Below are 24167 nucleotides of genomic sequence, written 5' to 3'. Positions count from 1 at the left end.
GGAATTGTTATACGAGGTTACCGAAAGTTGTTAGGAGTCCCGGATGAGATTCCGAACGTCACGAGGAGCTCCGGAATGGTCCGGAGGTAAAGATTGATATATAGGATGGATGGTTTTGGACACCGGAAGTGTTTCGGGCATCACCGGTAACGTACCGGGACCCCCGGGGCCACCTTCTCCACCGAAGGGGGGCAACGACCCCAAGAGGCTAGATGGGCCAAGTGCGGGAGGGAACCAGCCCCTAGGTGGGTTGGTGCGCCTCCCACACCCAGCCCAATGCGCAAGTGGTGGGGAGAGGGGGCAACCCTAGGCGCAGGTGGGCCTTAGGCCCACCAGGTGGTGCGCCACCCCCTCCCACCCTAGCCGCCGCCCCCCTTTCCCATCTGGTGGCTGCCGCACCACCTAGGGGGAACCCTAGGGGTGGCGCACCCCCTCTCCCTCCTCCTATAAATAGAGTGGGGTTTTGGCCCTTGGGAGACAGACTTCTCCCTCTCCCTCGGTGCAGCCCTGCCCTTCTTCCTCCTCCTCTCTGCCGGTGCTTGGCGAAGCCCTGCCGGGAGACCTCGTCTCTCCATCGACACCACGCCGTCGTGCTACTGGAGTTCTTCCCCAACCTCTCCCTCCTCCTTGCTGGATCAATGTGCGGGAGACGTCACCAGGCTGCACGTGTGTTGAACGCGGAGGTGCCGTAGTTCGGCACTAGATCGGAATCGCTGCGAGTACGACTCCATCAACCGCGTTCTAGCAACGCTTCCGCTTAGCGATATTCAAAGGTATGGAGATGCTCTTACCCCTCTCTCGTTGTTGGTCTCTCCATAGGAAGTTCTGAATATGCGTAGGAAAATTTTGAATTTATGCTACGTTACCCTACAGCCACATCACCAGGATGAATGATGCCTTCTTGTCGAAATCCTCGTTGAGACTGAGGACAATGATGTTGATGAGTTGCGGGTCGCTGGCGGGATCGCCGAGTTCACGAAGCTCGTCGTCGATGGCCTTGACACGCTCACAGAAGAGGTTCATCGGGGCATCGCCTTGGGCCAGGTTACGATGCTCGATGCACAGAGCGTTTTTCTAAGCGTCCCTCTTGCTCCGAAAAAGCTGGCGAAGAGAGCCCCAGATGTTGGCGGTGGTGGCGTCGTCGTGATCAAGCATGTTGAAGATCTCTCTGGTGATGCAGGTGTAGAACTACTGAACAATCGCGAGATCGTCTTTCACCCATTGAGGATCATGAGGGCGAGGAGGACTATTGGCGGTGACGTCAGACCGAAGGTTGCAGCATCCCAGGTGTAGATCAAAGAGGTGTCGCTAATGATAATAGTTGTGGGCGGCAAGGTCGAGGACGATGGGGATGAAGGGGCTGACATCGGTGATGGTGTCGGCGAGCGACATAGGTGCAGCCAGGAGAGTAGTAGGAGGTATTGGTGGTGCTAGGGAAAGAGTAGAGGAATAAGATGTCGCCGCGGCGGCGGCTTTGGGAATGAGAGCAGCCCGACGCTGGAAGTAGCCGGGCGGCGGCGGTGGTGGTGGTGGGGTGGGTGGAGCCATACCCTAAACCCTAGGATAAAAAAATGATACCATGATAGATGAATAAAACTATTTCTTATTTAATATTTGGTACAGGGTACATGGCTATATATATATTGGTACAAACTGACTTAGACTAGGTATTACAAACCCACTAGGATTAGAAAACTTGTGAACCAAGGAATAGTCTAACGCATACCTGTCATCCATCAACCATGAACCCAACACACATTTCGTCTTCCAGATATCGTCGATGCAAACCATAATCTGCATCAGCTCCTAGACTACCTCGCCAGCTCCGCGTCGAAGCTGGAGCAGACATTGTCGCAACGACGGAACCCGAGGACACCACAAGGATTCCGTCGCCGTCACAGTATCCTTGCTTGAATAGTCTGGTTCCCAAATCCATCACCGACCATAGAGACGATCATCTTACCGGAGAAAAATCTAGAGCTTCTTTATTCAGCATCACCATCATCACCGCGGAAGCCAAGACATTGTACGATCCAAAACCTAAGCTACTAGGGCCCTAAATCTAAAGCAAAATCATACTCCCTCCATGGTTTAGAAGACGTTCTTGAAAATTCTCTGGAACCTAGGTGGTTATTGATTGGTTGTGAGATAGGCTAAAAAATAGCATTCACACTAGGCATGCATATAGGAGTAGTACAACGGAGTACTAATTAACTTCTAAGAGTAAATGCAATGCGCCCTAAACCTTGTCTATTATGAAAATGCACGTAAATTTAACCGTGCCTTCTAAATCGTGACGGAGGGAGTATATAAAACCGTAGGTGAACCCCTTATTAAGTTTAGGGACCGTGTTTCGGGTATTTTAAATTAGGGGGAATAAAGTGGGTTCCAGCTCGTCAAATCGTGTGAGGGTTAGGGTTTCCTTAAAAAAGGAAACCACGGACAACATCGGCCGGCCGGTCGTACCCTAGCACAAAGGCTAGGGTCTTCCCTGCCTCCCGTCGGCACCGTCGTCGGTCTATCTTGTCTTCTATGGTCTTTGGGCCATGGAGTCGTGGTGGATCCCGGTCTTCGCCGATGGGAGGGCTCCGTTTTCTGATGTTTTCTTGAGTTTTGTTAAGAGTTTGTGTCCTACTCAGAGATGCAGGGCGGAGGCGGCTCTGTGCAGATGGAATAAGGTCATCCCCGCCTATCCCCCGTTTCGATGGTGTTCATAGCATCTTCGGAGGGTGTGTGGAGGTTTATCTTCGGCGGATCTCATGGGATTCGGTCAGCGTTTGTCTTTGGTGGATCCATATGGATCCGGTCTTCGTTCGTGTGCGTTTGTGTGTCTACGGGTTGGATACTTCCGATCTAATCTTCTCTTCATCGACGACGGTTCCTGTTCTGGTGCGTTGGTCCTATTGCTGTTCTGGTGCGCTGGTCTTATTGGGCCTTAGCACGACGACTTCCCGACTATCTACTACTGTACAATAAGGTTTGGCCGGCTCCGATGACGGAGGGGCGATGACGGCGGCACGCCTTCGGCTCGTTTCAGTGCTTGTAGTCGTCGCTAGGTGATCTATGAACCTGAATGTATTTTTTTTATTTCTGATGTTCTTTGTACTATATTGGAAGTTTTCGTTGAATAAAAAGTGGGTTCCAGCTCAAAAAAATTTCTCAATTAATTGTATTGTCGAAGTACGTGTAGGCTTACTGGTATAGTGTACAAAAACAAAAACGACACTATCGTGAGTGAAGGAATCCTATCCCTCGCTTGCCACACGGACGGCCGCGATAGCGTCAGCTGTCAGCCGTGCGATCCCATCGCCGTCCGGTGCTGGTCCACTCCGTCTATCTCCCTCGCATACTCTTCTTCCGCCTCCACCCTCCTCACCGTCGCATGCTCGCCGCCTCCGCCGTGCCGCCGCTCCCCCCGCTCCCCCGCTCGTGCGCCTCGTGGGGACGGTGGATCCCATCCACCCCTTTCTCCTCCAGGTGGGTAAAGATAATCTACTTGTCGGTTAATTAATTATCAATATAAAATTAGTAGCTGTGGAGACCCGTAGTGGCGTAGTCCACCTCCAAATCTCCGAGGATATTTCGCTGCCGATTAGTCAATTGGTTAGGTTGGATTGATGGTGGAAGATCGGAGTAAAAGAGAACAATTTGGCCTCTCCTTCTCCCTCCTGTGCCTGACCAGCTTTGCTTGCCTTCGTGCTGCTGCGATTTCGCAGGGAGGGGCCTGGTTGGCGGCGGGGGACGAGCGGAGGGGCGGTGCATCCGGCGATGGCGCGGCCGCCGATCCTCTCCGTCGCACTGCCGTCTGACACGGGGCGCGTGCTCAGCATCCAGTCCCACACCGTCCAGGTGCCACACCACCCTCTTTCTCCTCTGTTCATCTGCCATGATCTTGCCTCGCTACTTGCATCTACAAGCAATTAGCGGCTGTATGGTACGATAGTCTGGGTTTGGGAGCAAATCAAGAGTTTTGCGGGTTCTAAGATCTTGGCGGCTAGGCCGAGAACACCAACTGTACTCAAGGCATTTGCAAGTGCTCCATGACCGAGATTTTTATTTTTATTCATATCAGCATGGGTGCATGCTGTGCTGCTTGCACACCGTCAGCATGATTGTCTCTCATTGTGTAGTGTCGCCAGAGTCGTGTGGTTGCTTAATGGTGAATACAGTTGTTGTATGCCTCACATATGATCATGTACTGGATTGGGGATTGTTTAGTGTACAATAATAACTGTTGACAGCATTGTTTCAGAAATCACCCGTAGTAAATTACTGAATATGTTATGTTTGATTTGACTTATGTCCTCTACTCATGCTGCTTTTCCTTAATTTAGGGCTATGTTGGCAACAAATCTGCTGTCTTTCCGTTGCAACTCCTTGGTTTTGATGTGGATCCGATAAACTCTGTACAGTTTTCTAATCATACAGGTATATATTTGGTCTGTTTGGTACAATGTGCAATATGTCTGGCACGCCTAAATATTTTCCAATATGTGTTATCTCAGGATACCCAAAATTTAGAGGTCAGGTTCTCAATGGCAATCAGCTGTGGGATCTTATTGAAGGACTGGAGGAAAATGAATTATTGCACTATACACATTTGTTAACAGGTGAATGACCATTACGACTTCTTCAATTCGGGATTTCCCATCCTTCATGCCAAAAGCAAGTTGATAGGTGTTCAATGGCAGCCATTAATCATCATCTCCTTTTAATCAAACATAATGCTTTATGCACACAAAAAAGCATGCTTTTTATTTATTTTCTTGAAGTAACATGCTATTTATTGGTATTCAGGTTACATCGGCTCTGTTTCCTTTTTAAGTACAGTGCTACAAGTCGTCGACAAATTACGATCAGTCAATCCTGATCTTATATACGGTAACCTTTTCTCACCTCCATTATCTATATGGTCAGTTCTGTTGTACAAAATCTTATCGGGAATTATGTCATAAACAAATCCTAAATAGAATTTGCTATGACATGTCCACAACCTCTCTGCAGTTTGCGACCCGGTTCTAGGCGATGAAGGCAAACTATATGTTCCTCAGGATTTAGTATCTGTTTATCAGAAGAAGGTGATTTGGCCCATTTCAACTGCTAAAGTTATCTTTTATGATATCAAATGCTGGGAATTTCTTATTGTAAGGCTAGTTAGCATGTTACGAAAAGCATCCATTATTCACGACTTCAATAAGCAAATCCATTCCCTAGACTGAAGGTTTACATTTTTTAATAAAACAGTACATATAGGCAGCTACATCTCCTTTCCCCTTTAGAAGTTAGTTGAACAATCATGCGCAGTGTGTTCCGTGCTTCGTTCAATTAACTTCTCCCATTTACTCATTGAGCCATGGCATGGAAATTATATGATAGGACAGTGTCATTCCGAATGTGTTTAATGCTCATAATGCTCTGTGCTCATCGCAATGTATTATTTTTTTCTCATCAAATAATCTCTAGGTCGTCCCAGTTGCTTCAATGCTTACACCAAACCAGTTTGAAGTTGAACTACTCACAGGATTAAGGTATTCATTCTATTCTTTTTGGAGAAGGAAAATTAGAGCTATTCTCCTTTTAATAAAACAGTACATATACCCCGTCAATACGCCATACTTTTGCTCTGTATCAGATTCCATATAAAGTCTAATTTAGCGCTTCCAGGAAAGAAATGAAAAGGCACATACTGCTAATTTTGGCCTTAGTCCAATTTTTAATACCATTTTGTGGGTTCTGTAGTTAATCTTTAACTCAAGGGCTAATGTGTGGGTTAGGGTGCAAAGATTTGAAAAGGCAATCACAACTGGGTGACCTATATACGGGTGATACCTAAGAACTAAATGATGGGTGGGCGGGGTGGGGGAGGGGGGTCGTATCATCATCGTTCTGCAAGCTGACCACTGTTTACAGGGGCATTCTGTAAACTGGTATACTTCGGTGATGGCATATGGCTTAGTTTCCGCATGAAATATATTTTTCATGCTTATTTGACATAACAATAAATCTATACAGAGACAAAATCATTTTTTTGGGTACTCTCATACATTGGTCAAATATTTGTTTTCTTTCTTATTTGAATGTGTAAATGCAGAATTAACTCCGAACAAGATGGCTTGAAAGCTTGCAATACCCTGCACAGTGCTGGACCACGGAAGGTTTGTCCCTCATAGGCTTATAAGATCGCTAGATAAACCAATAAAAGTATTGATGTGCTACACTGAGTCACTGTTGGCCCTATGACCAACGATCCTTGTTCCATGTTTCTTCATTTAAAAATAAATGCTGCTAATGCAAATATATAATTACTAATTCATGGATGTGTTTGACTGCTATCATCCTACAGGTGATAATAACTAGTGCACTTATTGAAGACAAGTTGCTCCTCATTGGAAGTTACAAAAGAACAGAGGTAACCTTCTGATAAGTTTGTTGGATTTATTATACCTATATGTACATGCTATGAATGTACTAGCTGCAAATAGATGTTAGTGGTTTTACAATATTATTCAGCAAAAAGTTAAAGAAAAAGGGGGATGAGTAACCATTGCATTCGTGTGTTAGCTCTGAGTAACTTTGGTTGAGTTTGAGTGAATTCATAGAACATTTAACAATTTAATAAAATGCGTTGGAAACAAACCCTTAAATATACAAATTGGTCAATTCAATTCTTAAACCCCAATCCTGCGATGAATCAATTCCAGCCTTCCAGGGATCCAGCCTCCAGCCCTGTTATAATTGCTGAGTGACTTAATGGTCAGAATGCTGATTTTATAGATTTTTACTGTCTCTTCATTTCAGGAACAACCGCCGGAACAATTTAAGATTGAGATACCGAAGATACCTGCATATTTCACGGTATGTGCGGCTGATAATAGAGGAAACATTTCCTATATATTGATACAATTCCAAAAAATTATGAATCTGTTGTTGCATGTCGGTTATTGACTTATTGTGTAGTGAACATATTGGCATAGCTTATCCCTAGATTGTAGTATTCAGTATGGACTAATTCATATTATTGCTCAATCTGTTGTAGCTTTGTTTATGTGGGATCTGTATGTAATTGTCTGTTCAAATAAACAATGTCATAGAACGATCCTACATCATATCAAATAAATGTTGCACGACCAAACAGTAATCAAATCCAAGGAGAGGCAATTTTATTGGTTTATGGCCCGCTGTTTCTATCTCAGGTTTACCTTGTGCAACTTTGATTTTGGCCAAGTTGTATGATACATGACCATATTTCCTGAACTTCAATGGAGCTACCTGTAAAGTTAAAAAAAAACATTCTGACATTGGTCACTTGCATGTTTCCTGACTAAATGAAGAATAACTGTACCAATTAGTTTATTTCTCTTGGCTGATTAGAAAGTAGATTGTAGAACTAGAATCTCAGCAAGGTGCCTTTTAGCTGTGTGCTTGTGGACTATGTCTTTGGATAGTGAGGGAGAAATGGGCCACACATGTACACTTGTATGGTAGTCATGCACATCCTGACGTTGTGCATGTTGTGCTCTTGTCCTAGTCTTTAGGATCTAGCTCATGGATAGCTGATTAGTTAGCTAGTCAAGGGGACTCTTCCTTGTACATGTGTATATTTATACGCCTCCAATCAATATAAGATAATTGTGTGGCAAATCTCCTTCTTGTCTTACATGGTGTCAACGAACACCCACGATCCCCGCTCCACAGCTTCCGATCCCCACCTCATGGACTCCTCCTCCGTCTACTCTAGCGACGGCGGAAATCCGTTTGCCGGACCTTGTGTCTCCTCCATCTACCAGGTTCCTATTCGGCAACACATCCCCGTCGTCCTCAATCTCCAGGTGTTAAACCAAGTGGTCTAGCACTCGCTGTTCATGACTGTATTCTGCGCCAACACCCTCCTCGACCACATTGATGGCACCGTCATTGCCCGCCAACGTCTCGACGACCCCAACTGGACCGTGATTGGCTCATGCATTGTCAATTGGGTTTACACTACCGTCTCGCAGAAGATACTCGTGATCATCGCCAAGCCAGACAAGATGGTGCACTTCGTGTGGCTTGCGATCCACAATCTATACCTCAGGATTTGAGCTCACAACACCCTTTACGCATTCCATGAGTTCTACAATTTGCACCAAGGTGCTCTTTCTAGCCTGCTCAAACAATTGATGGACACCCTCTGGGACGTTGGGTATCCCATTACCGAAAAGGGCTCATCCTCAACGCTTTTCGTGGTTGCAAATCAGACTTTAGCCAGTTCATGATGAGCATGTCGATCCACGGCCTGTCGATATTCCTGAATTGTCGCTCCTTCCTCGAGCAAGAGGATCGCCGCCAGCCCCACCATGGAGGCCAACACCGCCCTGCTCGCTCGCTCCAACGGTGATGGCGGCCGCGGCTTCGGCCCAGCAGCAGCAGGGGGTGCCGCCGTTGTTGGGGCCTGCTGCTGGTTGTCGGAGCCGCCGTTGGAGGGAGCAAGCAGGGTGGTGTTGGCCTTATGGTGGTGGCGTGGGCGATCCGGTGCTCCTCTGGCTCGAGGAACGAGGGACAATTCAGGAATGTCAGACCGTGGATCGACATGCTCGACACTTACTGGCTGAAGTCCGCTTTGAGATCATGAAAGACGCTGAGGACGAGCCCTTCGTCGATAATGACATACCCGGTGTCCTGGAGTGTGTCCACCAATTGTTTGAGTCGGTTGCAATAGGCGGTAATTGAAAGATCGCCTTAATACAGATTGGGGAACTCATGAAGTGTGTAGACAAAGCGGTGAGCTGTATTCGAGAGGAATAGATTGTGGATCTCGGTCCACACGGAGTGTGCCGTCTCGTTCAGTTTGACGATGATCACAGTATCTCCGACAAGACGCTGGTGTAGACCCAATTGACAATGCATGAGTCAATCATAGTCCAGTCAAGGTCGTCGAGGTGCTGGCGGGCATTGACGGTGTCTACCACATCGTAGACGTGGAAGTCGGTCATGAACACCGGGTGCTAGACTAGTTCGACGCCTGGAGACCGAGGATGACAGAGGTGTGTTGCCGGATAGGAACTTGGTAGATGGAGGGGCAAAAGGTCCGGCGAATGGATTTTCGCCGTGGCCAGAGAAGGAGCCCATGGATGTGTGGAGCTAAGCTGTGGTCGTGGGTGTTTAGAAATAGAAGGCTGATGCCATGTAAGACAGGAAGGAGATTTGCCACACAATTATCTTGGAGGCGTATAAATATACACATGTACAGGGAAGAGTCCCATTGTTTAGGTAACTAACCAGCTAACCATGAGCTAGATCCTAAGGGCAACTCCAACACATGGATGCATTTCGTTCGTTTGGGTCCGTTTGGGCAGAAGTGGTGGCTCGACACGCAAATGCAAACCCATTTTGTGTCCGTCTCCTGTCCACGTGGACGCAAATCCGCCACGAATTTGGGCCGGGTTTGCATCTACATGGACAGCAGACGGATGCGCCGCATGTCAACTTGGTATCCGCCCTGGCCCCACGTGTCAGGCACCCAACCTCCCATGTTGGTCCTTCTAAATGTGCACGTGCGGGGAGGCCGGCCACCGCACCCACTCTTCTCCCTCTTTCTGCCCCATCCGCCTCTCTCTACCCCAGCCGCTTGACAGTCAACCCAACCCTTGCCGGTGCCACCTCCCACCATGCCGTGGAAGCGCACGCCCTGAGCCCACAACCACAAGGCGGGCTCCTCCTCGGGGCGGCACCACGTGGCGACCTTCACGGCACCAGGGGCTGCACCACTGGAGCTCGATTGCATCCACGTCGACCATTGCCGGTACCACTGGGAGAACGCCATCCCTATGTCGTGGCCGGACGTGAACCTGCCACACAGGTGGCATTTGAACCCGGATAGGGTTCCAGTGTCGGTCACAAGTCGCACGTGGGAGGCGGAGATCCGTCGCCGTCGCGCTCAGCTCACGGCCGACACTCGCAACAACCCGGTGTTCGTGGTAGACTCCAAGCACCAGGACACGTGGTTCAACGACGAGCACGACTAGCGCCGCTGGTCATGCTTCTTGGGTCATGCGCCAATGCCCCGTGCCCGCGACCAATAGGGGAGGAGGAGGATGACAAGGCCTATAAGAAGGCCATCGAAGTCTCTGAGCTCGAGGAACTCGCTAGGTGGCCTGACCTGCCACTAATGCTGGCCGAATCGGACGGAGTGCAGGTCGCCGTGCCCTTGCCCGCGCTCATGCCGGAACAGGAGCGGTGGCCACTGGCGGGACACTCGTGGTCGTGGAGCCTGAGTTGCAGCAGCCAGTGCCGGCGGTAGTACCGGGGCTGTATCCATGGCTGGCGCCGGTCTACATCGACCTCACCGACGAGGACAACGGCGACGGACACTAGATCTAGGTTTTACTTATGTTTTTATCTTTTAATTAATGTACAGATGGACTTTTGGCGGCAATGTATACATTTTTATTTAAAAATTGGTCCAAAATCTGAAATGCTTCCTGGCGCGCTGGGCGCACCTATGGGCCGTCGGCCTTACTTTGGTGTCTGCCTGGCTGACCCAAACGGACACTTTGCATGTCCGTTTGGGTCCATGCGTTGCCCTAAAGACTAGGACAAGAGCACAACGTCAGGATGTGCATGACTAGCGTACAAGTGTAGACTTGTACACGTTAGGAGTAAGCAAGTGACATGTCTCTGTTTCCCTGTACAAACTCTGCACCGCAAAGTTTGGTGTTTTTAGCATTGCTACCTGTGAATATGTCATCAATTATTTCAGTTATTGTATAATTCTGCTGCCTCCATAATGTTGTAGGGGACCGGAGATTTAACAACTGCTCTTCTACTAGGATGGAGCAATGTATGTCCCAGGGAAAGTTCATTGTTGTGGAATGGTCTTTTTATGATTACTCCATTTTTAACACATGCTTGCTTTGATGCAATTTTCAGAAATACCCTGATAACCTTGAGAAAGCGGCGGAACTGGCAGTATCCAGTTTGCAGGTATTTTGTCCGTGCTTCTATTCAACATTATCTAACTTTTAGGTCTTGATCGCTGTTCTTATCAGCATTATGTGTTAGCAACCCTGTGTTACGTGTTTCATGGATGTCGGTGACATAAAAGAGCTAGGAAAGGTATTTGAATTTACATGTTGGCCCCAGTTCTCACTGTCTTGTGAACTTATTGTCTCCGGCAACTATCACATCGACCATGTTTAAATCTGGTCGAGTTTAGGTGTCATTCTAAGTCTGGTCGAGTTTAGGTGTCATTCTAAGCTCAGTACGTGCTCTTGCAGAAGTTAGCACATAACGCAGAGCCAGCTTAGTACCCTTTTTGCTTGCCTAGGGCTCTACTTTGTCATATTGTCGACAGAGTATATGCTATTTGATGTTCACTTAGCATGCATTACTTCAGAATCTTTAACATATACAGAAACTTCTGCAGGCACTCCTAAGGAGGACAGTTGAAGACTATAAAAGAGCAGGCTTTGACCCATCAAGCAGCAGCTTAGAGATCCGACTGATACAGAGCCAGGATGAGATCAGAAACCCGCAGGTTACGTGCAACGCCGTCAAGTATAAATGATCCCATAGTAATTCTGACAAGCACCGCCACAAAATTAAGGTCGTCGAACTGTTATAGTTTAAGGAGGGATGGCTGTAAACAAATTCTGGTCTCCTCGAAGCATGCCGGGATCTTCACTGTCAGCGTGCACCGCATATTCTGACACGGCTTCTGGCTTCAGTTTCGGGAAAGCCATTTCCAGCCTTAGGTTCAAACCCGTAAAGGATCCAAATTAGGGAAAACAGCAAATATGCCATGATGTTTTTGTTATAATTTGTCACTGTTATTTATTGTAGTGAGACTGAATTGTACAGAAGGTTCAGTTGCATCTTTGAAGCTTTGTTGTGTTGGTGTTACAATGATTAAACAGCATCTTATTGATGTGTTATGTAACTACTTTCTATATTAAATCATGTGTTAACTCATTGGTGATGATTCAAGGAATGGTCCATACAGCAACTTGCGCCGTTATTGATCGAAATATTTCATTCCCCTTGAGTCCTTGAACATGTTCATATTACCGCAGGAAATGGTAAAGCAGCAAGTATTTTATTTTCCATTTGCATATATTTCCTGGGTGGCAACCCACAAAAGGCCATGTTTAGATTTGCAACACATTCGAGTTTTTTGTTTGAAGTATTCTTGCGCTAAATTTCATCGGAAAACACACACACTATAGGCTTAACAAAGAAACTCATATATTTTCCTCTGACAACCGAACATGAAAAATGCATGAATCACCCTTAAGAAAAACGTGAAACAACAATGTACTCCCTCCTTCCCATAATATAAAAATGTTTTTAACACTACATTAGCATAAAAAAACATTCTTATACTACTACAAATTAAAGTGGCCCTACTACATGTGTTTCCTGTGTAACTCTGTCCAGAAAAGATGTGAAAGGTGGAATAAAATAGCTGGAGCATCCTTTCGGTTCGGGGGCTGCCGCCCAAGCGCTGCAACAAGGCTTTGTTTATCCGGCGCGCACACGCACAAAGCCTGGTGGCCGCATGCGCTGAGATGTGATCTAGTCACCCGGGGCCCACCTGTCACCATCGCCCCCAAGCTGTGGGTACTCGGTACCGCTGCTACGTGCTAACCACCAACTACAGTGCCCATCAAGCTGGTCTGGTGACGCGACGTCTCAAACGAGAAATCCAAGGAAAACAAGGGGTTGTGTCTGGGTGGCAAAATGAACAAATTTAACTTATTTGTTGAATGAATTCATACACTGAATCTAGTTTAAAAAAAATTCACCGAGCTGACCCTTTTGTATGACGCCCGACGCGTAGGCGCCACACTACATTGTGTGACGCCTAAGCCGTCGGCGCCACACAAAAGGGCCACGCTGACGCTGCAGGGCCCACCTCCGACCGTGTGACGCCTAAGCCTCGGGCGTTGCACATGCTGCAGTGTGACGCCGAACGCTTAGGCGCCACACATGCACTTATGCATTATGCAGCCCTGCAGGAAGCGAGAAAGGAGAGAGACGAGCGACGACCGGAGGAGGAGGAGGACGAGGCTAGCTTTTCCGGTGGGCGATGGCGCGGCGCGGGCGTGTGGAGCTACGGCGGATCGAGGACCGGACGAGCCGCCAGGTGCGCTTCTCCAAGCGCCGCTCGGGGCTCTTCAAGAAGGCCTTCGAGCTCTCGCGGAGTCCCTCACGGCCGTGCTCCGCTCGTCCAACCTGCAGTCGAGGGCGCAGGCCATGCGGCTCGTGAGGTCGCTGGCCGACGTCTCTGTGCCGACCTGGGTGATCGGGCTGAACCAGGAGCTCCTCGCCGAGGTGATCCGCGTGGTCCATGACCGCGTGTCGACGCGCGCCACCAAGGCGGCGCTCCACGCGCTCTCCTTGCTCTGTCCCTATGGTCGGAACCGCGTCAAGATCGTCGGCGCGGGCGCGGTGCCGACGCTCGTGGAGCTTCTTCTGGACGAACCCGAGAGGCGGGTCTGCGAGCTCGCGCTGGCCGTGCTGGACCGGCTGTGCACGTGCGCCGAGGGGCGCGCCAAGCTGGTGGCGCACGCGGCGGGCGTGGCCGTGGTGGGCAAGAAGGTACTGCGGGTGTCGGAGGCGGCCAGCGAGCAGGCGGTGCGCGTGCTGAGGTCCGTCGCACGGCACGCGGCGACGCCAGCTTCGGTCGCGTCCTGCTCAGCTACTACGAGCTGTTGCAAGCCCGGCGGGCGACGCAGGGGCTCGGCTGCGGCGGCTTCAAGGTCCGCGAGGAGAAGGACATCTTCTTCCTCTGCTGATAGGACCGGCTGCATAATGCATAAGTGCATGTGTGGCGTCTAAGCGCTCCGCGTCACACTGCAACATGTGCAACGTCCGAGGCTTAGGCGTCACACGGCCGGGGTGGGCCCTGCAGCGCCAGCGTGGTCCTTTTGTGTGGCGCCGACGGCTTAGGCGTCACACAGTGTAGTGTAGCGCCTACGCGTCGGGCGCCACACAAAAGGATCAGCTCGATGAAATTTTTTTAAACTAGGTTCACTCTGTAAATTCATACAGCAAAGAGGTTAAATTTGTCCATTTTGCCTGTCTGGGTTTGGATATCTAGGGGTCTCCTGTGGGCTGGATAACCAGATGGGTTTGATTTTTCTGGGACTATGCTAATGTCTACTCAAAGTATCGTAAAACTACATATAGAAGAAGAAGGAAAAATGTCATGGATAAAGGTTGACTTTGGATCATCCTTCTTTTTCGAAAAAAGATGGGAATCCATTATAAATGTTTACCAAAAGTAAAGGCACCTCAAATATGATAAATATTACATTGAAGGCCCTAAACTTTAGAACGACCATTACCGTCGTTAGAACATGCCGCTATCGTCGTTTCCGTGTCGGAGCTCGACTGAAAGCATCTACGGCCGCGCACCCCAAACCCACCTCGAACGTCCGGACGGACGGTCTGATCAGTGCTCAGTCACGAAAACGCGACCCAAAAGGGCTCCTCAAATGGGCCGTAAACGCACGGGCTGACCTGCACGCCTCATATCTAGTCCAAATCTAGGGCAGATATGGGGGCACCAGTGTCACCGCGGCGTGTACCTTCTACGTCGTGAGGCGCTAGGACTCCTTGATGCTAAGCCGAAGCACCTTTGGGTCCTTGAGGATGGCGCTTGCGTCCATCTTCGCCGAGGTCGGCGGCCGATGGATGATGTCGCGCATGAGTTGTTCCTCCAGATCGAGCGGTGTAGACATATGCGAGCCACAACAGGTGTGGCACGAATCGGCCGTCGATGTCCTCTCCACAACCCGCTGCCTCTCGAAGCGTGTGGCTTGTGCCTCCGATTCAGTTGTCCTCCTGCTTGGGCTCGACGAACCCATCGTTTGAGCATGAGGAGCAGTGGGCGGAGGGGTAGTGGATTAGGACCGACACGGACCACGATGGGCCGGCGCCGATGGCCGCATTGTGATGTCGGGCGACTGAGGATGTCGTGGAGGTCGAGATACCGCATTTGTCCACCCATGAACGATGTAGTGCAACACGGAGGGTGAGGTCCTTATCGTCCTCCTTCGAGTCCTCTCATAGTAGGGTGTCCCAATTGATGGGATTCGCCATGCTGCCGGATCCGTCACCGAATGCGCCCACATAGCACGACATGGGTAGGGGAAGGGCCGAGTAGTGGAGCGAAAGGGGGAGTGAGAGAGTGGGGGCTAGGGTTTGGTCCGGGGGGGTTTTCTAAGGGGACGAGATGAGGTCGACGAGGGTCAGCCTGGTCGTTCTTATGTGGTGGTTGCATCCGGGCATGTCTGGTCCGTCTCATATCCGCCTCAGATATGGGCTACGGGTTGAGGGTTCCTCGATAGCCCAGACGTTTAGGGACGGTTTGAGGGTTTGGTTGGGCCGAGTTTTCGTGACCGGACACTCACGAGGTCGTCCATCACGATGTATAGGGAGGATTTGAGAGGTAATCTCTACGATTCTTTTTACTTCGTATATAAAATTTGCATGAAGTCAGACTTTTAAAATTTTGACCAAATTTTTTATAGAGAAAGATGTCAACATTGACAATACGAAATCAATGTCAATAGATGTGTCATGATTTTTGTTTGTAAGGAAACTCCTGAGGTGTTCATCGACTATCATGGTAGTAAAAAGAACAAAAGAAGTAAAAAAATTACATCCAGATTCGTAGACCACCTACCGACGACTACAAGAACAGGAGTGAGGCGAAGGCGCGCCGCGTCATCGCCCCTCTCTCATTGGAGTCGGGTAAACATTGTTGTAGTAGACAACCGGGAAGTTGTCGTGCTAAGTGAAAGAGCATGGTGCCCCATGTGTGGTTTTAGTAATTGATGACATCCTCTATGGACTAATGGTTGCCTTGAGTTATATTCGAAGGATTTGTCCATAGGCACTTATTGAAGTCCATTTGTTGGTTTCAAAGAGTTTATGTGATGACCAAGGTGGTATTCAAGGATTTATCCAAAGATTGGTCATGTGAAAGTTGAGCTTATTGCAAGTATGTCTTGAAGAAGAAGATTGTATGAGCATTCATGTTTACCTTCACGACATCATATTTATGAAGAGAATATAAGAGACAAGGTTGATCAAGAAATAGGTACAAAGAGTGGATTCAAGTTGATCAACACACAAAGCATAGAAGATGTATCGCGTGGGGTCAAGTGATCTCACGGTATGGTAAGCATTATCCATTATGCTTTGTGTACTAACCCATGATCTTTTTGTGTGGTAGTTCTATGAGGGGTTAGGTATTTTTCCATGGGCTTGCATCAAGAGGAAGATCTCATATAACCCATGGAGGATGACATCAATTAGTGATCGACATCAAGGTTGTGTTGTGCAAGTTCAAGTGGAGCATCACGAAGAGATCACATGCTTGAAGATTGTCGTCCATTATGGTGATAATGGACACATGAAGATGCGCCAAAGAGAGGCTCACCCATAGTGGAGTATAGGGGAGCAATCTACCAGTCTTCATCGAGTCGGCGCAATCAATAAAGGTGGTCCATCTTGAGAAGGACAAGATCGTCATCATCTAGCTCAAGTGGACTATGCGCAAGGAAAAGGTTTGTCCTTGATAGGTTTCTATTTTACCGTCTCATGTTCTTAGTTGGGAGACCGGGTTATAGGATCGATTGTCGTACTATCAAGGGGGGCTCTCAAGTGAGTAGTTTAATCGTATTGTTTGTATAGATCTCAAACCATTGCACTCTTGGCATCATCATATTTCTTGGTTCTTGTTTGGCTTTTCGCTATGTCAGTTTTTGAGCTTACGGTCTTCATCGTGATAAGCCAGGTTCATCAAAAACGGATTTTGTATGCATCATCTTTGTGTTTTCGGTGTTGGAGATTTTGCCGGATCATATTTGGGAAGGTCATCGTCCTTATCCTGGTGGAATTTATTATCCATTGCTTGTTCTTAATATAACCAGGTGTTGTTGGATAGCTCTTGTCGTCCTCTATCCAACAAGTTTGAGTTTGCTCAATTCGGAGCTCATATGTGAAAGTTATGATAGTTCAGGTTTCACTCTATCCATCTGTTTTGCTTGGGCTTCTCTGTAGCACTCCCGCGGTAGTATCGCTCTTGAAAGCGATAGTACTGCTTATAAGCGGTGCTTCCGCTCACCAGTACCGCGGCTACTGTCGCTGATTCTAGGGAGTCAACTTTTCGTGTCGGGTTGCGCGGGAGTTGAACGAGAGTGCATGCGGTAGTACTGCTTATAAGCCATAGTACTGCCCTCTCACTACTGCTTATTTTATCGCCTCTCGACTTGTTTGCATCTTTGCGGTTGTAGGGCGGCAGTAAGGGAGCGGTAGTACTGCTTATAAGCGGTATTGCCATCGTACTGTGCTCTACCTCCGCTTCTCCCTAGTATTTTGCAACCGCAACAGTAGTATCGCTCGGTCGAGCGATAGTACCCCTCCGACGGCACTCCCGCCTCAAGGTGCTCCTCCGTTGCACTATACTCTGGGAACTTCCGCCCTAGCTTGTGCGCGTCGAGTGCGCATAACAGTTGGATTTAGGGGGGCCTATAAAAGGGGGTCTTCTTCCCCAATGAACCATATCCTTGGAGCTCGTGTTTTCCCCCATTGTTAACCTTCTTCAAGATTGCTAACTCTCAATCCCTCCAATGATTCTTGCTAGTTCTTGAGGGAAGAGAGAGAGGAGATCTAAATCTATGTTTCCACCAATCACTTACTCCTTTATACGAGGGGAGCCCCTTAGGTCTAGATTTCGAGTTCTTAGTGAGCTCCTTGTTCTTTCTCTCATATTCCTTCATAGCTTTTGTTGTTGTGGTGGGATTTGAGAGTGAGGGACTTGACCACTTTGTGTGTTCTTTACATTGCATTAGTTGCATTGGTTTGACTTCTCCACGGTGATACATGAAATGTGAAGTTTGAGAAGCTTATTACTTTTGGGTGTTTAGGCACTCTAGAGCTTGTGCTTCTTGGGTGCATTGGTGCCCTAGACAATTGGTGGTGCCTTGGAGCTTAATCATTGTGGTGTAAAGCTTCGGGGAAGCATTGGGGTCTTCAATTAGGTTGTGATGATTGTAACGAGCAATCTATACGGGTTCCCATGACCTTCCCCAAGGGTTGCCAAAGTGTACGGGTTCGGTGACCGCCCCAAGGGTTTCCATTCGTACGGATTCAGTGACCGTCCTCATGGGTCGCTTAGTGGAATCATGACATCTTGCATTGTGCGAGGCATGAGGAGATTACGGTGTCCCTAGTGGCTTTTTGGGGAGCATTGTGCCTTCACACCGCTCCAAACAGAGATTATCATCTACAAGGGTGTGAACTTCGGGATACATCATCGTCACCGCGTGCCTCGATTATCTCTTACGTGAGCCCTTTACTTATGCACTTTACTTTATAATAGCCATATCGTTTCATGTTATATATCTTGCTATCACTTAGTTGTTTATCTTGCTTAGCATAAGTTGTTGGTGCACATATGTGAGCCTAATTGTTTTTAGTTCAGTGCTTGACAAATTAAATGCTAGTTTTATTCCGCATTTGTTCAATCCTAAACCTTAATTATTTAAAGCGCCTTTCCCACCCACCCCTCTCTATGTGACATCCACGTCCTTCCACTAAGGCCTTGTTGGACCAGCGCGCTAGAACAACAACCACCACTGATGAAGAGAAGTGTAGACTAAAAGGATCTGACCTATAGACACACAAAGATAGACGCGGATGAAGGAGATCGCATCCAAGCGGATCCACCAAGACAAACGGCAACCGGATCCCAGGAGATCCGTCGGATACACACCTCAACACGCCCTTCGACAACACTAGAAGCACCATCGGGACAAGGGCTAGGCGGGGAGAACCTTATTTCATATTCAAGAAACCGTCGTCGTCTCGTCTTTCTAAGCATGACACAAACCCTAACAAAATTCAAAAAAACATCAAAAACGGAGCCGTCCCGCGAGGAAGGGTCGAGATCCACCGCACCTCCATGGTCCTAGGAACACAAGGGGATGAGGCAGACCGACGGTAACGCCGACGGAAGGCAAGGGAACCCTAACTGAGTGTCTTCTGTTCCACTAGCCAAGGGATGCGCGGTGATGCGTCATGAATTTAAAATGCATTTCTTCTAACTTTAGTATTGTATAGATGTTGATATTTTTCATATAAATAAGCCAAACTTTATGAAGTTTATCTTAAGAAAAGTCTTATATGTAGATTAAAAAAGACCGGAGGGAGTAAGGCCTCCTTTGGTTTGGAGGAATTTTATAGAATCCTACAGGATATGATTTTTGTTGGAGAAATTTCTTTAGAGCCCTTTGGTTTGGAGTAGAATTCCATAAGATAGGGGTTTTATAGAAGAAATTCCTTTAGAGCCCTTTAGGCCCCTTTGGTTTGGAGGAATTTCATAGAATGCTTATCTTATTCCTATGAAGGAATTCTTCAAAGGAAAATAGACATTGGTTTAGACTCAATGAAAAAAATAAAATCCTATGATGTGAATCAAGGAACATCTTTTTTTCATTCTTACTCATTGAATTTGAGATACATGTCATCTCATTTTCCCTGACATCTCTATTCCTATAATTTCTCAACCGTCTAAATCAAAGGAGGACTGATACAGATGTGTGGGTAGCAGTCCTTTTCCTTTGCTCCCGCATTGGAGCTTGCCAGTTGGACGGCTGAACGGTCATCATGCATTTTCAAAGCAAAAACAATCTTGTTTTGTTGAAAAGGAGAGACCAGCACTGACGGGTGGGGTCGACATGTGCTTTTAGGTTAGTTCTTGCTCCACTGATTGTGCTCCAATTCCAGCCGAAAGTGTGAGGTTGACAACCAATTTGACAAAACTACTAGGGCGCAAAATGTAGCTATCAAGAGTCGGGATCTTATGCTGTGTCCTACTTTAAACATGGCGAGGAAAAATCAGACTAGCAGTAACTGGGAAGAGTAAACAGACAGAAAAAAGTTCAAAAATATACGTGTCAATGAGTTTTCATCTCCTTTAATTTTTGTATTTGAGTAATGGTGAGGCATAAACAAAATTTCCCAAGCATCTTGACGGTCTACTATATATTCTCCCTTTTGAAAAGACATGGCCTGAGATCCAAACAAAGATTACTTTATTTCCAGTGAAACCCTACGTTTGAATCTGTCCTCAAGCGCACTCAAGTTGCCATGCCCGTTGCTCGCATCCATCCATCCCCCTGTCTCCTTTTCCTTCTCGGCTTCACGCCTTTTGAGGTGAGATCATCACTGCATCTACGTCTCACCTTGTGGCAGGCACAAGACGCCACAAAGCATGTGGGTTTTGACTCGCAGCAGGTGGTAAAGATAACAACGTGTGCTGCTTTTTTCCTTCCTGTATTTTACTGGTGGTAAATAGTACAGCTTGTTCACCGTTGGAGCAGGCAGAGCATCTGCGTCAACAATTTGGTGGATTGATTGACTGACACAATAAATCCAGTGGATTCAAACTCAAAAGATTCAGTGGTAGTACATCTACATCTCAAAGAAAAGGACATATGGGTAGAAGGCCAAAAAGACATTGTGTATTTTATTTTCGGCCCTTCAAATCCACATGAGCCAGGTTGAGATTATCAGCCTCTCAGGCAGGCTCTTCAGCATGAGTCATTGGCTAGTCACCATCCTTATCGCCTACGTGTTGCTTGGGCACATGGAAACCATGTGTTGTGATGGGGGCTACACATACAATTCAACCAACCAACCACCAAGAGATTGAGAGGTGAGAAAAAAATCCAAAAATGAAAGGTACCACAAGGGCTGGCGATAATCATGGCGTGAGATATTACACATATTGCTTCAATGAAACGATATATTACATATACAGAGAAAACGATACATCATTCATTCATGCCTCTCACACAACTCACTCATTGACTTGACTTAAAACCTAGCTGCTCTCTCTTCACTTCTCTTCTCTTCTTGTGGCCACTCTTTTGTACACATCTCCATGGCCTTTGCTTGGCCATGGATTTCTTGGTTGCATGGACAAAAACAATTCCATCATAAACCAAAAATAAGCATGATGACAGATGAACTAGGACAGGTACCTAACTAATTCCCAACCCCTCCCTCCAACCTAATTGAATTGACTAATCCACAAGGAAGGCAAAGGGACTCATGAAAAAATTGATTCATACAAGAGGGCTAAACTTTTGTGTTTCTTGTGCCCTCTGTGTCCCTCATCCAACCCTCTAGATTTCTACCCCATCCCCCCAAACTAGAGCTCCCAAATTTACAAGAAGGGCACCTGCATCTGAACCTGAAATTTATTTACATACAAAAAGATTTGTGGTAAAATTACCTAGACTCATTATACTTATGGGATTTGATTGATGGATTATATAGTTTTTAGGGGTTAAATTTCGGACTTAAGCTTGCTCCTCTCACTCATCTCCTCACTCTCATCTCTCTCCCTCCAAAGCTTTTTGCCACTACCGAGGGGAGAAGATTTCCTGGTTATTCGATGTTGTATGTGCATCTAGACCATGGCGGCGATGCCATGGCCACGGCCGCTACGGCCGCCGTCGAGGCAGTCAAAACCCTCAACGCGGACGGCTGGCTGGAACACGCGAGCGCACCCTGCTGCGGAACGGGGCGACATCGGCGGTCCCGCCGGGCGTGGGGTAGGACGGACCACCACCGGCGCTGGGGTGGCTGGCGACATCACCGGCCACCACGGCAGGGGACTGGACGGACAGTCCATGCCGAACCGGCTGTCGTGCACCACCGGGTTCGAGGCCCGCCGCGGAGGCGAGCCGCAGAACAGAGGCGGCTGCGGGGACGCCGCCGAAAGATTGCTCTCGTCGCCCTGCAAAAGCCGGAGCAGAAACATCAGCGACCCGTTGGAAGAAAGCCACGCGAAAAACTCATGGATCTTGGGCCGAGGCAGAGAAAGAACTCACCTTTGACAGGAGTAGGTCGAGCAGATCCATGCCGGCGCCCGCGTCGGAGTTGCTGCTCTGGTGGCACCGGAGGGGTGCGACCGGGCGGCGCGGCTTGGGGCAGAAGAGTGGGCTCTTCGCGTCGGTGGCGGCGGCGGCGGCGACCGGGACGGGGCTCTTCATGGCGGCGAAGTGGCTCATGGTTTCTTTTTTTGCTTTTTTGGGTTAGTTGATTAGATCCGGAAAATTTACAAACCCTGCAAGAACAAGAACAACAGCCAAAGAAACTGCTCAGTTCCAAGTTGAATCTTCACAACAAAATTTGCATGAAACGAGACACGCAGAAAAACTGCTAACAAATCTGATACCACTAGTATCTTTTTGCCACCCACAGAGAAAGAAATCAAAATGAACCGGAACTTTCCACAAGATTTGTCACAGATGAACAAATCCCCTCGGTTTTCCCCTCTCTTTTTTGCAAGAACATGTGGTGGTTTCCCAGGATCTGTAAAAAAATCTATCAAGAAAACAAAAAAGGAACGAACCTCACCTCTACCCCAGACTACACACCACGGATCCCCAACAGAAGATGAGAAACAATCGAGAGAGAGAGAGAGGTAAATAGAGAGATGAAGGTTGATGTTCACCTGAAGCTTCGCCTCTGGATTTCTCTCCTTGGATACAGGGAGAGAGAAAGGAGGAGAGCCAAAACTATTGTTACTCCTACCAAGAAAGAAAAATAAAACAAAAGAAGAAAATCTCAAGATTATGAGAGGAGCGGGATGGGCGTGCCGATGGGAGGAAGGAAAGGGAAGGAGGGGATGGGAGGCCTTAAATAGCCAGCGAATGGGGAACCACACGGGGACAGCTTACCCGTAGCAAGTGGCAAATATTGTTTTTCTTTTTCCTTCTTCTTTTCTTTGATACTCCATATAAAGAAGGGAATCCTTGATGGTAGAAAAAATGGGGAGATATTTATTAATAATTGCATGTGGGAGGCAGGTTGAGCAAAAGCTGGTAGGGGGCGAGAGGAGGAAATAATTTTGGCCTGCACGGCAAAACTGCTGCCATAATTGAAGCATTAAAAAAGATGGGACCTTTTTCTTCCTGGATTGGTCATGGAGGCCACCTTTTCTTTCAGTTTATTTTTTTTTTGTTTATGTATAAAGGGGCTGGTTTTCGTGTTTCTTTGAATGATTTGGGCTGTACTCCACTCCACCACCCCTCGTTTACTTGTGTACTTGCTCTTGAATTCTAAGCTGTCTCCCAATTATCTTGAAATAATTTGAATCCGTGTAAACAGGGCTCCTCTGCAGTGGTCTTATCTTTGTAGCGTAGTACTGCCATCTTGGATCTAAAATGATGACACCGTAGCAATCCTCGTCATATGGGGTGTGCTTACAAGAGAAATGTGCCTACGCTTGTGTGTTTGATTGAAATAGACATAAATCTCAATCCAATGGGTCGATACAAATCGATGAGCGTCTGTTTTTTTGTTCGTAATTGGATCTAAATTTGGATCGGTTTCCGTCCGCGCGGATATGGAGAGGACGCTCGCGACACCCATCCTTACCTCCCTCGTCCGTCAATCGGTGGCACAACAGCCATTTCTTTCCTTTTCCATCGCTAGCCATTACACCCCACCCACCCTCCCTCCCCACCGTCGGCCAGTCCTGACGTCCAACTGCTGCCCGTGCCCCCGAGCGTCGTTGCCAACGTTGTTGGGCGGTTTTTGCCGTAGTTCTTGCCGGTGCTGGTGGCCGGCTTTCGCCGCCACCAAAGCACCCCAACGTCCATGACACCATCTCGCCTCTGCCATCATGAGCAAAGTTCCAAGCACGGCCACCTCGCTCCCTCGTCGTTTCCAAGATTGCCTCCATACTCGTAGGCCTGCTGCGTGATCTCATGAGGCACGGGTTCATCGACCAACTTCTTCGCCCACGCCCGCACGGTGTTTGATGTTTTGCCCGCGAAGTACAAATGGATAGTGGCGATAAGTACTATTTGAACAATTTCATTTTGTGATTCGGATGATTCGGCGGACGACAATGAGGAGATTGTGGTTGTTACTTTGGTCGTCATGACCATATTAGTAGGCAGTGGACGATATTTAGGGGCTCGATCCTGGGGCATACTCATGCATTGAATTGTAACAGAGAGAGTGGCCATTGCCTACTCTAGAAGGACTACTTCGAGTCCGATGACCCACTCTTCAAACACGAGATATTCTGGCACCGTTTCCAGATGGCTAGGCATGTGTTCAATTCTATGTGAGAGGGGGGGGGGGTGGCGTAC

General features: G+C 47.9%; 2 protein-coding genes across 2 annotated transcripts; one reads left to right on the top strand and one right to left on the bottom strand.

Annotated features, from left to right (window-relative positions):
• Positions 1-3279: 3279 nt before the first annotated feature.
• On the top strand, positions 3280-11949 carry LOC123452885 (pyridoxal kinase). The gene is made up of 13 exons (XM_045129615.1): positions 3280-3477; positions 3717-3849; positions 4335-4428; positions 4506-4610; positions 4798-4881; positions 5005-5078; positions 5464-5528; positions 6092-6155; positions 6344-6409; positions 6799-6855; positions 10775-10819; positions 10909-10962; positions 11405-11949. The coding sequence occupies exons 1-13, from the start codon at positions 3383-3385 to the stop codon at positions 11543-11545; spliced, it is 1077 nt and encodes a 358-aa protein (XP_044985550.1). The 5' UTR covers positions 3280-3382; the 3' UTR covers positions 11546-11949.
• An 8812-nt stretch (positions 11950-20761) lies between these two features.
• On the bottom strand, positions 20762-22690 carry LOC123451922 (unconventional myosin-XVI-like). Its single transcript, XM_045128479.1, has 3 exons — positions 22520-22690; positions 21894-22129; positions 20762-21799 (listed from the first exon to the last, which is right to left on the bottom strand). Exons 2-3 carry the CDS (start codon positions 22071-22073, stop codon positions 21470-21472), a joined length of 510 nt encoding a protein of 169 aa, XP_044984414.1. The 5' UTR covers positions 22074-22129; positions 22520-22690; the 3' UTR covers positions 20762-21469.
• Positions 22691-24167: the final 1477 nt, after the last annotated feature.

Source organism: Hordeum vulgare, chromosome 5H (genome assembly GCF_904849725.1).
Source record: "Hordeum vulgare subsp. vulgare chromosome 5H, MorexV3_pseudomolecules_assembly, whole genome shotgun sequence".
In the NCBI taxonomy this organism is placed as follows: Eukaryota; Viridiplantae; Streptophyta; class Magnoliopsida; order Poales; family Poaceae; genus Hordeum; species Hordeum vulgare.
This window is presented reverse-complemented; position numbering and strand designations above follow the sequence as displayed.

Bases quoted from the DNA above. Each gene is read 5' to 3' on its own strand.
- LOC123452885 (XM_045129615.1), top strand. From the start codon at position 3,383: ATGCTCGCCGCCTCCGCCGTGCCGCCGCTCCCCCCGCTCCCCCGCTCG. The intron at 4,882-5,004 runs GTAACCTTTTCT...ACCTCTCTGCAG, and splicing joins CAATCCTGATCTTATATACG to TTTGCGACCCGGTTCTAGGC. The intron at 5,079-5,463 runs GTGATTTGGCCC...AATAATCTCTAG, and splicing joins TATCTGTTTATCAGAAGAAG to GTCGTCCCAGTTGCTTCAAT.
- LOC123451922 (XM_045128479.1), bottom strand. From the start codon at position 22,073: ATGAGCCACTTCGCCGCCATGAAGAGCCCCGTCCCGGTCGCCGCCGCC. The intron at 21,800-21,893 runs GTGAGTTCTTTC...CGGCTTTTGCAG, and splicing joins TCGACCTACTCCTGTCAAAG to GGCGACGAGAGCAATCTTTC.